The following is a 14,565-nucleotide window of genomic DNA, read 5'->3' as shown; positions in this document are numbered from 1 at the left end:
GGCAGCCTCTAATTCAGTATGTCAGAGTCTCTCATTAAAAATGGCCTTTCTGTTACCCTCGTTCAGTGTTCATCATGAAGACGTTTTACCAGTTTTAAGTCAAGTCAGACACACATGCATCTCTTAAAATTAAAGAATACTAGCCTGTCTTTCTCGAACAGGAGGTGCTGAGGAGCCCACTGCCCCTGCCACGGCTCTTCTAATGCTCTCAGCCTATGTATCTGTGCTTAGACCCTTCTCCCCAGGACTAGAACTCCCTTCTCTCTGCAGACAATTTGTACAATGTTATGTACACATACTCTCTAGCACATATTTGCCACCATGACTATCCAAGTGGTGGCTTCAACTGCTCCTCCCTAGATCAGCTGTCATGAACAATTCAGCTTCACTGTTCTTTCTGAGCCCACCTGGCAGGCTCAGTGAGGAAACCCCACAGAGGAATCTACACTTGACCTGACTCTGAAAATCAGGTGAAATGTATCATGCTGCATTGTAGCTGGGAAGTCTTTTGAGGCACAGCGTAGGACATAAGCAAAGGTTCTGTTACAGGTAGCTTGAGTTTAGGTCCATAATTAGGTCCATATATATATATATACACACACACACACACACACACACACATATATCCTATAACCTAATGATATATATACATATAAAATATTACACACACACACACACACACACACACACACACACACATATAATTAGGCAATACCAACTAGGTGACAGAAGAGTTTGGCTAATTGTGCACATAGCTGGACATTGTCCTTCACATTGGTAACATCATCATCCTTGGTGTGGTTCTATTGAATCCAGTTTATTATATGAGCATCCTGGGGAGCCCCAGAATTCCCTGTTCCCTGCTTATTTGCCATGCCTCTTTATTTAAGATCCTTGTTACTGATCTCTGAGGCAAGAATTGTTGTCTGTTGCCACACTGCCCGGGACATATCTGAACTTGTCTCATCTTGGGAGCTAAACAGGACTTGGACCTCATTTGTATTTGGACTGGAGGCAGAGACTGTTTATCCTATGTCATAGGAGATTGGAACAGCCTGCCAGTCACATGGTAAAGGTGCTGGGAACTAGGAGTATTGGACTTTCTCAGACCATCCTGGGATGTGTGGGCACTGAAAACCTGGGGGAAAGGAGACTGAAGCCCTGCATGTCAGCAAACAGAACAAGAGCAGCCTTTAAAGGAACATAATGCCTTCTGGCTATTCCTTGGCAGCACTTTGCAAGTTAAACTAATGCTATTCCTTACATTGCAAATGTAGGTCAACCAAGCATTTCCTCTATCTGGAGATCACATGAAATGGCTGCACATGCCACAGGTACACATCAGACCAAGAGCCAATGGGCTCCTGTCAAATTTCACGTGGCTCCATGGGCAAACAAAAAGTCCCAGCTTCCAGAAAAGTTTCCTCTGAAGGTGAACAAGGTAGGCAGGAAGTGCTGGCACACACACAATACAGCAACAAGATATGGTTCTCAGGGACACGACAAAAACAAGGTGACGAGCCATAATCAGGGGCTTCATACTTACGACTGCATCATAGATGCCTCTTCTGTGGAATAACAACTACGAGTGTAGGCACAGACAGATGAGAAAAAAAGAAAACATGCATGAATGTGTGGAAGAAACAAAAATCCAGAATATAAAATTAATGTGGAAAACTCAAAGGAAGAATTTAAAAGAGCTTTCCAAACTTTCTGTTTTCAAATCAAAGGGAAATTCCACCCAAGAACACAAAACAAGAATGAAAAATGACAGAAAAGTATCAGACTGGTGGTGGAATTCTATTTTAAAATGAAGCCATTAAGGACAGCTGTCCTGACAGAGAAGGGACTCCCAGAACTTAGCTGACCACACAAACACTTTCTCAGCTTTCACGAACATCAATTCCATTTTTAAGGCACAAGGAGTGTAACATACAAACTGCTCATACACCAACTTCTAGCGGCTGTGCAGTATTGCTGTATACGGTAACTTGGAAAACTAGAACCAACTGTCCTGGGTTCATTTTTATTTAAAATGTGTGTATCATTATATATGTATGCTTGCAGATCTTAAAGCTAGAAGCCCCCCTAATGCTGATCACAATGGTCACAAATCAGGTGGCAGTATCCACTGCCACCCTATTCTCTACGCCAATTCCTTTTAAAGTAAATCACAGCTCTGGGAAGAGCTGAGTGTGGCTTCTGTGCTTACGACTGTCTAGCAGTCCACATGGTACAGTTTCACTAGCTTATTGGTTATGTGGAGGGGACCGAATAGCAGATATGGGCTGTTACGGTCTCCCTGTGGCCTATCCTACTACTTACTTTTGGCTACAAAAGTAACAACAGGCTAAGTCAGGCATGGTTGGACACATCTGTAATCCTAGCAATCTCAGCACTCAAGAGGCTGAGGCAGAAGGACTAATGTGAGTTCAAGGCCACCTTAGGCTATGTAATTAAAATTTTGCAAGAAAGAAAGAAAAAGAGGGAAGGGGGTGAGGTTAGAGAAATGGCCCAGTAGCTCACTGCTCTTGCAGAGAACCATAGTTCAGTTCCCATCATCCAGGGAGCTCACAACTACCTGTACTGCTTCTTGCCTCCACAGGCACCTGCACTCATATGCACATACCCACATGTAGACACACATACATAAAATTAAAAATAATTTTTTAAAGATCGAAAGGTTAGTTTCAGACAATAAGAACAGCACCGGGCTCATTTTAAAGACTGATTTTACATCACCATATGGGGAAACCAAGAAACACTCAGGTAACAGGTAAAAGCTGACACCATTGTCCCCTCTCCCCACCCTTTTTGGTGTGACAGTACAAGGACAGTGACAGGGAGGTTGTCTACAGATTTCCAGAAGGTGTGGATCCAGCAAGATGGCAGCTTCTTTGGTTCCGGGGTTCAAAGCTATGGCAGAGTTCAGTGACCATGGAGCTCCCTGACAGCTCCAGGCCCTGTGGCCAGGCTTCGACCCCACAAGCCCACTGGGCTCCTGTGTGGAAAAAGTCCCTCAGGTATAGTTGCTCTGTGTTGTGTGGTAGAACATCTGCCTAGCATGTGTGAGGTCTTGAGTTTGACCCCAGCTCTGAAAAAAAAAAAAGAAAAGAAAACAGGAAAAAGCAGCGGCAGTCTCCACAGTCACCACGGCCACCACCTCTCAGGTGACAATGGAGCCCAAAGCGAAGGAAGAACAGGGAATAACTGTGCAGGTATTAGGGATTCCCACCTTTTTTGTGAAGTAATAATGAGGCACTTCCATTCCCAGAAGATTCTGGTAGGTAGGAGACTGGGGGAAGCAGTCATGGAGCAAGAAGCCATGTTCTTCAGAAGCGAAGAATGACAGAATCAAAACATCTTCCTGGAAGACACAACAATGTTGTTTGGTTTTAAATTTAGCAATATAAATTTCTATTTTCTTCTCAATTTCTTTTTCGGGGGTACAGTCATGACGCCATTCTGCCAGGGCTTCCCAAGCTTCTTATCGGCCGCCTTTGAAGAATGAAGGCATCTTCCATATGACTTCACTTTACCTGTCTGTGACCAACAGACCCCATCTGAATTCAGGAGGGAAACTCAGGAGTGCCTGTGTTCCTTAAAATTCTCCCTTTGGGTTTCTTTGCTCTGATTTAAAAATCACCAATGAGCCCGGTTAAGCCCAACACCTGGGAGGCAGAGGTAGTTGAATCACTTTGAGTTAGAGGCCAGCCTGGTCTGCATAGTGAGCTGTAGGCCAGCTAGAACTACATAGTGAGACCCTGCCTCAAACCAAAACCAAAACCAAAACCAAACAACTGCAATGTTGACAAAAAACAAAACAAACAAACAAAAACAACAAAAAAGGAAACACCTCTCTTCTCTGCTCTTAAGAAATAGAGAAGGCACAAGAGACAGACCAAATATTATGTTGCCTCTGTCTCATGTGAGCAGAATAAGCCACAACAAATGCCAGAACTACCTTCCTGTCTGCAACTGCTTCTTAAAAACAAAAAGAGGATGCAGGACTTTTCCTTACTACTGTGGTGTGAACTCTCAGAACTGCACACACCATCAACTACTGTGGTGTGAACTCTCAGAACTGCACACACCATCAATTACTGTGGTGTGAACTCTCAGAACTGCATACACCATCAACTACTGTGCTGTGAACTCTCAGAACTGCACACACCATCAATTACTGTGCTGTGAACTCTCAACTGCACACACCATCATATACTGTGGTGTGAACTCTCAGAACTGCACACACCATCATCACAAAAAACATAAAGAACCACTTGATCACATGACCAGCACTAACCTCCCCATGGACATGCCTCTTACTAGCTATCTTTGCTGTGCCCATTATTTCCTGGGACCGTCACACTGCCCATCTGGAAAATTCCTCTGACAATGTTTCCTTCATTCCAGTGATACAGAAGCCACTTCAATCTATTCTATCATTCTGGCATTTGAGTATCAAGGACAGGATTTGCTTCTGGTATTCTCAGGGTACTGATTTCAGATTGTCTCAGGGGCAGACTCTCATCTGTGAGAATGCCTCCAGCATGAAAATGAACCCTGAAACTACAGAATGGGCTTCCCTGTGCCCTCTGTGTGTACTTGGGAGTTGTGCATACAAACTGCTCTGAGGAAGGTGGGTTACAGTGGCACATAGGTTGCTGGACTTTTTAGGCACATCTGACATCTTGCAAAACATAAGCCTTGCAAAATATCAGAGTCCCAGTTCCTATGTGGGTGCTGTTCTGGAGCTAAGAGCACATCTGCATGGAGCCTGAGTCCCACAGAGGTGGGGGGCAATGAGGAGGGCAGAGACAGTGATTGGGGATAGTTGATATGGAGTAGATGAGGATTACAGCTCTACCTCAGGTTCAATCTCAGCTCTGTTCACAGAGAAGAGTAACTTGGGGCAGTTGAGAAAATCAAGAAATTAAAATTTGGGGTTAGGCTGGACAAAAAGGTAGGGCAGAACTAGACAGGAAGGGTGAGGCAGATTAAACGGAGAATGCCATCCAACAGACACACCTCACTGCAGCTTTCTTGTGTGGTTCAAGATGGGTCTGTCTGTAGGGTGGTGGTGGTGGTGGTAGTGGTGCACACCTTTAATTCCAGCACTCAGGAGGCAGAGGCAGGCAGATCTCTGTGAGTTCGAAGCCAGCCTGGTCTACAGAGCTAGTTTCAGGACAGCCAGGACTACACAGAAAAACCCTGCCTTGAAGCACTCCTCCCCCAAATGATGGCTCTGTCCACCACTGGCTTATGGAAATGATCTTGATGACACAGTGACACTTAGTAAGTGGGAGGGATGATACAGATATTCTACTTCCCATGAGTGAATTTTCCTAGTAACTCTCCCTTAAGTTATGCCATGAAGATACTATCTGGCAAATGGTTACTATATATGTCTAAACATGTAACATAGCAAACAATAGGTACCTTGTGGCATGTGTCCTCCACGTGGGGCTGCTTGTCTACAGCCTGTGGCTGGGCTCCAGGTGCTTCCTGCAAGGCCTCACACACGAAGAGCCTGGGCTCACTCTGATCCCAGAAATGGTTCACAGGAACGTAACTCTCTAGTCTTTCATGCATAAAGATGTGGGTCCTAAAACAGAAGGGAAGGCCTATCCCCAACTCTGAGAAGAACATTGTTTTTAGTGCTCTGCACACCACTCATAATCATCTTAGGCAATGCCAACGGGTGACAGAGTTGGCAAGTTCATGGCTCCTGGAGCATCTTTGGGCCACTCACTGTCACACATCCTATCAGAACACACTCTTGCAGACTTTGAGGAATTGGGAGAAAGGGCCTGGGAAGTCTGGCTTGGAGACACAGGGAATGATGCTTGGATCTGGAGGTCCTGCAGAGGCCCTAAAATTTCCTAGGAGGTATTCAGAAGAAAGCCTGTGTGATGCTGTCTAATTTTACCCTAGTCTTTCCCATCTATAAGATACCATGATTTATGGGCCCAAAACTTGAAGAAGTTCTACAGGGAGATCAATGAACTAGGTGGCAAAGGATGGAGATCATAAGATAAAGAGGGGAAGCTGGGCGGTGGTGGTGCACACCTTTAATCCCAGCACTTAGGAGGCAGAGGCAGGTGGATCTCTGTGATTTCGACGCCAGCCTGATCTACAAAGTGAGTTCAGGACAGGCTCCAAAAGCTACAAATAGAAACCATCTTGAAAAACCAACAAGATAAAGAGGGGAACTGACTGTAGAAAGGAAAGGAAAGGTTAGCTCCAATGATTTACACCCAGTCGCAGAGAACCCAGGAACACTGGGATTGGGATGAAGCTGTATCATTCTGAGGGGGCCAGAAGTTCAAGGGCCCATATTCTGAGGCAGGAGGTCAGTGGTACAGTTAGGGGGGATGAGAAGAAGGGGTTGTTGAAGTAAGGCATCAACAGAGATGAAAAGTAGACCAAGCAGATTAAAGGAGGCTCCAGAGAAGGCTCTAAGGAGGCAGGCAGGACTCAGGGAGAGGGACAGGAAGAATTCAGGGGAGACTGTGCAGGAAGAGGAGTCAGGAAGGAGGGACCTGCTAGAACTAGCAAACGTCAGACTGGGGTTGGGGTGTAGCTCAGTGGTAGCACACACAGGTTCTGGGATCTGTCCTTAGCATCACAATCAATCAAACATCAAAACTAGCAAAAACAGCAGAAGAGTACAAAGGATGACAGAAAAAACAAGCCACTGAATGCAACCCTGTTGCCAGTTCCTCTGTTCTGCAGAAGCCGCTGAAGCGAACCTGGAGGCTTCCATCCCATGCTTTCTGTTCTGCGCTTACTTCACTGCAGACACACTTAGCATCTTTCCCAAACTATCTGCTTTCCTGACTCAAGTCATGTGGAATTAAATATAGATGTAGCGAGGTACTGTAAGTGTGTGAAATCCCAAGAGCACAGTTTCTGTGGCAAGAACTATATCCATGTGTTACATCAGCCCTCCCTCAACAGAAAGACACTTATTTCTTATTTTCTCTAGAAGCATAGTCTCTACAAAGACAAGCACTTCTTTCCTGTCGGAGCTGCCAATAAGCCTGAGGCCACTCTGTTCTGGGACATTTCTAGAGATGTTTCGGAGAGCTCCTCCAAATTTTGAGTTTCTACTAAGTCAGTTCCATGATCTCAACCCTGAAGCAGAGACCAAGAACTTAGTCTACTCCAACTGCTTACATGTGGGTTTACTACTTGTAGCTTCTGTGAGGCTCTGGCACTCAAATATAACCTAGTAAGTTGGGCAGTGGCAAATACCATTTTCCACAAAATCCTCGTGACTATAATCTTACTCATTGGCCTCCGGTTCATTAAAGGGCAGTGTCTGTATCTGTCCAATCTGTCCAGTCTTGAAGTTGAAGACATTCACTGTGTCCATCTCAACATCATAGATGTAGATTTTGGAATCAGGGCTATTGTCAACCTAGGAAAGAGAAGACATAATGCTCAGGGACTGGAGAGTGCTTTAGGGCCTGTGCCCATGGGGCTGACACAGCACATACTTGAGGAAAACGCACCTGTCACCAGCTCCTTGGCTTCCAGCAAATGGCACACCACCAGAATAATAATGTAATTCTTTATTAAGCCCACTGAGATAGTTTTTAAGTTACTGTAATTTCAGACAACTTAGAACAAAGTCTAAAAAGTTGTAGCTGTTCTCAGTTTTGACTAGAGATTAAAAAAAAAAAAAAAAGAAAGAAAATAGAAAATCAGGGTCTCACTATGTAGCCTTGGATGATTTGGACCAGGTTGACCTTGAACTCACAGAGTTCACTCATATTTTCTCCATTGGTCTGTTGACGGTCACGTAGTGACTGCTCACATTTTGCCCTTGTGAACAGATCTTCTGTGGATTTAGAATGGAACCGCCACCTTGGAGGCTCCTCCTTGCTGTGAGTAGCAGGCGATTCATGTGTCAACTCCCAAATGGAAATGATCATCACTCCCATCGTTGACCTTTGTTTCATCTGTATTCAGTTGTATGAATGTTATTTTTGCCTTAAATCCAGAGTCCTTTGGAGTCCTTGGTTAGTCTACCTCAGCTAAAAAAAGGTCTCCAAGATGAGCACGGTGGTGCACGCCTTAAATTCCAGCACTCAGGAGGTAGAGGCAGGCAGATCCCTGTGAGTTCTAGGCCAGCCTGGTCTACAGAGTGAGTCTAGGACAGCCAGGGCGACACAGAGAAACCCTGTCTTGAAACCGCCCCCGCCCCCCAAAGGGCCACATGTTATATGACATGTCCAGAACACGAAAATCCAGAGAGAGTAAGCAGGCCTGTGGTTGCCAGGAGCTAAAATGGGGAATTGGCATGGCAGTTAATGGGTGTGACATTAATGAATGAATGTCTGGAAGCAGACAGAGGCTGCAGCTGTGCTATACTGCAAATGTACCAAGTGTCACTGGATTGTTCACTTCAAATGGTTAATTTTACCATATATGACTCTTATCTCAAGTTTTTAGAGAACCTATTTTAAGATAAAGGAAAGTCAGCATCCCCAAATGGCACCTTGAGCCTGTAACTGCTCAGTAATGTCCTGGAGCAGAGGAAGGAGGTGGGAACACACTGGCCCATGCCCCATTGGGCAGCATAAGCAGTGAAACACGCCCACCTGAGGGTTCTTTCTATGCCATCTCTGAAATCTGCATCTGGACCCTGGCCCTCAGAAGAGAATGCTCAGTAAGTGGCTTTGGACACAAAGAAAACAAGCAGCTCTTGGGTTCTACCTTGTGTTCAGACTTAGCTGCTCTGGGCTTTCTGGGTTCAGAAGCTCCAGAGCGTCACTGGTGATCCTGGCTGCCTTACCTCATGACGGCACACAAAGATTCTTTTTTGTTTTTTGAGTTGAGGATCGAACCCAGGGCCTTGCAGGGCCTTGAAAATGCTCTACCACTGAGCTAAATCCCCAACCCAAAAGATTTCTTTTAAAAAGAATCCACGTGCATGCAGAATTTGCCTGCAGGTATGCATGTATAGCACATATGTGCCTGGTGCCCACAGAGGTCAGAAGAGGCAGTCAGATCCTCTGGAATTTGAGTTAAGGATGTGTGAACCACCAGGTGGGTGCTGGAACAGCACTGAGGTCCTCTGCAAGAGCAACAAGTGCTCTTAACCTCTGAGTCATCTCTCCAGTTTCTACACCTAAGGATTTCTGAGGATCAGGGATGTTCTCTTCTCACAGGTTCAAATGCTCCCACTGCTGGCTCATGCAGCTGCCTGCCTCACACTGCTGCCACTTTGTGTCCTTATTTCCTTTCGTATTAACCTCATTGTGGGGCTCTCCCATTCTTCCTTCCCTTGTTCCAAACAAGCTGCCATGAGGGTCAGGATCCTGAGCTGCAGCACTTACTGGGCTGGTGCATTTTAAGACTGGGTCGGGGGACTTGCAAAACACAACTCACAATGATGTTACCACTATAATCTTCTCATTTCTCGCTTCCTTCTTTTGAAGACTTGCAGAGGAAGAATCTCATGTACACGTATATACAAAAGAAGCTGAGGAAAGGGAAGAGCTGGGCTCAATCCCTCGTTCCTTGCCTCCTCCACTGTGTCCACCTGCCTTTGTGTTCTGTTAATTCAGTGTCTTCCTCAGAGCGTCTGCCAACGGGCACAAAGGCAGCCGGCTCCGCAAGCCCACAGAGCAATGAAGAGGAAACACATATCCAGAAGGAAACTTTATTCTCGTAGGCACGAGAATCATAGAGTGTGAGTCCCTTAAAAAGGAAAGATGAAATTTCACAGGAACTTCAGACAAAAGAAGATGCTACAGGCTTAACAGCGGTAGAAGAAACTGTCACCCCTTCTTGTGACAAAGAGTTTGGCTGGGTGACAAAGAAGACAAGCAAGAAAAGGACGAAGGCTCTCTGAAGAGGACGCCACAGTTTCTGAGGAGAACCAAGAGAGGCAGGAAAAGATGGAAAGTGCATGCCGGTGAGCACTGGCCAGCTGTGGCGGTGCACATCTGTGATCCCAGCACTCGGGAGGCAGAGGCAGGCACATCTCTGAGTTCGAGGCCAGCCTGCTTTACAGAGTGAGTTCCAGGATGGCCAGGGCTACACAGAGAAACCCTGTCTCGAAACAACAACAAAACAAACAACAAACAACCAACAAAAGACAGAGTGCGTCTCAGGAGAGCAGGCCCTACGTCTCGAGTGGGCAACACAATAGAGCCAACTCGATTGGTGGAGGTGTGGGAGAGCGAGCCAGCCCTGAAGTTGTGAGCATCTGTCATGCGGTCGGTGTGGCATGGGCAGGGGAGAGATGCCACACACCCCCACACCCTCCTGCCTATCAATGTCTGAGGTGGGTGGAGAGCTGGCCCTGGTCCTCACCAGCTGCAGCACTCAAGAGAGTGGCCCCTACACCACACCTGGACATCAAGTAGAGCTGACCTTGAAGAAGCAGGTGCTGGGCATCTGACCCTGAGGACATGAAAGAAGAACTGGCCCCACCCCTTACTTACTGCTGCAAGGGGTGAACTTGCCAGGAAAATCTAGGAGAGCTCACCCTGGTAGTGAGGACAAGGGAGAGCTGGTGGACTGACCTACCCTGCAACTACCCAGGCCCAGAACCAGGGCCCAACATCCATCCCATCTGTAACCTGCTGGAGTAAGTGAAGGAACTAGTCCTGCAGACCCAAAGCCGAAGGATTTCCACAACACAGGGCAACAGCAGGATATCCAAGAGGAGTTCCAGTGAGGTCCCAGCATCGACAGTGTAGCAGAAACCAGAGGCCTCGAACCAGACCAATGACTCCCTGCATGAACACTTGCAAGTAAAGATATATGGGTAAGTGTTTACTGTGTGACTCACTGTGTCACCCTACAGTTTCCATGATTAAATTGATTTTTTCCTTCTTTCTTTTTTCTCTTAAATTTTATTTTATTTGGGGGGGGGGGGTTTGCAAGGGCAGAGGGTGGATACAAAGGGATAGGAAATGAATGTGAAAGACACAAAGAATAAATAAACAACAACAACAAAAAACAACACAACACGGAGTGTGTGCTAAGATGGAAGCAGGCAGGAGAGAGCCGATGGATGGAGGGGCTAGACAGAGGGCAAGACATAAAGCCCCAAAAGATCTACTGAAGAGAGTATATCCAGCCAGAGCCGACGCTATGGAGGGTCTTCACATGGACCAGCCGAAGGCCGGCAGGGATGTCGGCCTTACCTTGCTAAGGAGGATGCTGATCTTGTTCCCACTGGCATTGCATCTCAGAGAAGTGATGCTCCCCACATCAGGGATCAGCTGAGCCAGGTTCTTGCAGCTGCAGTGCACTTTTGCTTCCCTGTGGGGACAGGAGAGGAAAGGATGACGTCAGCATCAGCGTGGTCCCTGTGATCACAGAAATTCATTTCTCTGACTGCTGAGACCTTGGCCTAGGGGTGTTCTGTTCAGCTCACTGCTTCTCACCTTACGCACTGAACCCCTAGCACAGGGAAAAGGTTAATTTATAGAACCATTATACAGTCTCTTCTAAATTAGAAAAAAAAAAGTGTCATGTGAGATAAGAATCTAAGACTTTTGACACTGTTCCAATTTTCTGTCTACTAAATTGTCTCATACTACTTCTGTTTGGATGAAAACTGTACCTTCTAGAAAGATCAAAACTTTTAAAGTGAGCTAAATCTGTCCCTGCAACCAGGAAAGTCCCACAGATGTCTAGGAAGCAGGGGCTCCCTTCGGTCTCCGAGAACAGCAGAAGTTGTTTGACAGTTCCCTGGGGAAAGAAGAACAAGTTTAGCTGTACACTTCTATGGTGCCCATTTCCCTCCTAAACAATATTCATCTCATGCACCCCACTCATTCACCCAGTAAGTGATTACTAATGGGCCAGCATGCATCTAAACTCGGGTTGGTTCCAGAGGAAGAAAGGCTACTGTCTCATACAGTCTTGGTGCCACACACCTCAGGTCAAGGATTATAGATACAAAGGGCACTCAGATGAGAAGTGCTCTATGGTCACACACAGGATGATGGAATGTAGCAAGGGTAGACAGATGGTGACCTCTGTCCCTGTGGGTAAGAGCTCCTAAGATACTTCTCACGTTGTCAATGTTAAGTGCATGGTCATCTGGGTGGTAAGAGGAGGAACGGTGCTCTCACACTCATGCTTTCTGTAGCTCACATTTCAGCAAACTAAAGAAATTAACATCTATTTTGGGGGCAGTGTTTAAAATGAGGTGAACCAGGAAGAAGGCAGCTATCAGGAGAACCCGGAACAGGAGGTGACACACACTGAACAAGTATCTCTGTGCCTACGATCCTTAAGTCTGGTATGACTGCAAGAGTGAGCAATGGGGCCGGGCGGCAGTGGCACATGTCTTTAATCCCAGCACTTGGGAGGCAGAGCCAGGTGGATCTCTGTGAGTTCGAGGCCAGCCTGGTCTACATAGTGAGATCCAGGGCAGGCACCAAAAAACTACAGAGAAACCCTGCCTTGAAAAAAAGCAAAAAACAAGAGTGAGCAACGGAGAAAGCTGTATGCTTTGAGGGTGGTCAGGCGGAGCAGAGGCCATATGGGTACATTACTGCAGGAAAGGAGGCAGTGCTCTCCAGTTCAAGTTTACCCACACCTGTTCTGCTTCCACAGTTTCCACTTCTCAGGTTCCACAACAAATCTAGCCTGTATTCAAGAAGAGGAAGTACCCCACTTCTTTCTCCTCTGTGAGAGTCCACTACCTCTCACAACTCACTGTCTGAACCAGGATTCCATCGTCCTTCACCAACTCCCAGTCTTTTCACCATGCAAGCACAGAAGTTCTATTCTAATGAAAACTAACACAAAACCAGAAGAGGCAACCCCAAATCTACCCTACTCCTGCTGACGTCAACATCAGCCCACCAACCTCCTGCCTCACTTCCACTCTACCCAGGGCTCTGGCTTCAGTCTTGACCATGTATGGCCCATACCTTGACCCTCTCTAAAGGTAATGGTGCAGGAAAATGGCAAGGAAGTGTCTGAAGACACCTTAGCATTGAGCCAGACACTAATAGAGCCACACATCTGCCTCCTGATGAGAGACATGGGTGGGAATGTGAGAGACCACTAGCATTTCCTCACTGACCACAACCAACACACATGTCTTCTGTAACATAAAAATGGCAGACAGGCTGGAGGTGTGGCTTAGTGTATGGTGTGTGCATGAGGTATGGGTTCTATCCAAACACTGTACTGAAATACAAAAACCAGAAGAAGGAGGAGGAGGAAGGAGAGGAAGAAGAGGAGGAGGAGGAGGAGCCAACTCCACGCCAGTTGTTGCTCCTATAGACAGGCTCCTTAGTTCTGTTTCTAATTTCCTGCAAAGCCCAGCATCTGCAGGTCTTTACTGTGATGCAGCTTCCCTCACTCTGTCAAGAAGAACAGCGCCTTTCTCTCATCTCTGTCCACAACGGACGCCCCATTCACAACTGCTGACGTCAGAGCGCAGACATTAAGGAACAAGAGGCAGCACGGGAAGGGAGGAGACTTTGCTCTGGGTGTAGGCTGTCCAGTAGGCCCTGGTCTCCTGCCCTCGGCCTCTCTGTTCTCTCGACCTATAGGCTGTAGAAAACCACAGCCTCACAAGTTCTATGCCAGCGCCCAGTACTTCTTCCCAGGAGGGTGTAGGGCCACATGGCGCTTCCCCTCACATCTGCACCATTCAATCTCACACCAGCAGTTCTTCCTGTCCCTTCTCGATTCAGTCTTCACTCTGGTTGCCAGTGACCAGGCTGGGGCCTGGATGAGCAGCATGTGAGGTACAAGATCATGGATGTGGCAATTCCAGTGAAGCAAACTGGGTTCCAAGAAACAGCTCAAAGTCCCATATAAAAATCACACCCCGGCTGGGGAGACGGCTCGGTTGGTAAAGTGCTTGCATCACGAACATGAGGATCTGAATCTGGATCCTAAAACCCACATAAAGCTAAGCATACTGACATGGCCCTGAATTCCAGTGGTGGTAAGACGGGAGGCTGAGACAGGCAGATACCTGGGAGCTTGTGGGCCCGCTAGCCTATGTGGTGAAGGTCCAGGTCAATGAGCCACCCTGTCTCACATAAAAAGTTGAAGGAGCCAGAGGATGAGTCCCTGATATTGTCTTCTGACCCCATGTCCACCATGTATGTGTGCACACACATAATCTTTCTTTCCATTATCCTCTCTCTCCTCCCCACCCACCCCATGCACACATACTCAACTGATAGATTAAAAACCAGAGACAGGCTCTCAATCCTGCCATAGAATGTTGCCTTACACAATGGGCTGAACAACTGCCTCCCAAAAGATTCTTTTCTTGAAACTCTACTGTAAAAGTTTTTGCAGATGTAAGTAAATCAAGGATTTGTTTATTTTTATGGTTCTGGGGGTGTACCTCAGGGCTCTGCCCAATCTAGACACTCCACTAATCCATACTCTTAGTCCAAAGACTTTTAGATGAAATCACTCAGTGAGTCCTAAAACCAGTGACAAGTGACTGTTTTCTATGCTCTGAATGGAACCCAGGGCCTCCACGCTAAGCATATAGCCCACCACTGAACTATATACCCTAGTGAAAGTGTTTGTTTTAAAGATTTATTTACTTTT

The 14,565-nt window shown here is 46.6% G+C and overlaps 1 protein-coding gene across 8 annotated transcripts in view; it reads right to left on the bottom strand.

Annotated features, from left to right (window-relative positions):
• Ift140 (intraflagellar transport 140) overlaps positions 1 to 14,565 on the bottom strand; it is an 88,909-nt gene that overhangs the window by 48,129 nt on the left and 26,215 nt on the right. For all 8 annotated transcript variants that reach the window (XM_052758674.1, XM_052758673.1, XM_052758672.1 and 5 more), the window contains 5 exons: positions 11,591 to 11,718; positions 11,169 to 11,286; positions 7,293 to 7,423; positions 5,440 to 5,605; positions 3,236 to 3,367 (listed from right to left, as the gene is read on the bottom strand). In XM_052758674.1, the coding sequence (XP_052614634.1) occupies positions 3,236 to 3,367; positions 5,440 to 5,605; positions 7,293 to 7,423; positions 11,169 to 11,286; positions 11,591 to 11,718 (675 nt within the window). The remainder of the gene's footprint in view (positions 1 to 3,235; positions 3,368 to 5,439; positions 5,606 to 7,292; positions 7,424 to 11,168; positions 11,287 to 11,590; positions 11,719 to 14,565) is intronic.

Source organism: Peromyscus californicus, unplaced genomic scaffold (assembly GCF_007827085.1).
Source record: "Peromyscus californicus insignis strain IS unplaced genomic scaffold, ASM782708v3 Scaffold_3__1_contigs__length_106647218, whole genome shotgun sequence".
NCBI lineage: Eukaryota > Metazoa > Chordata > Mammalia > Rodentia > Cricetidae > Peromyscus > Peromyscus californicus.
The sequence above is the reverse complement of the archived record's forward strand: the minus strand, read 5'-3'. Positions and strand labels throughout refer to the sequence as shown.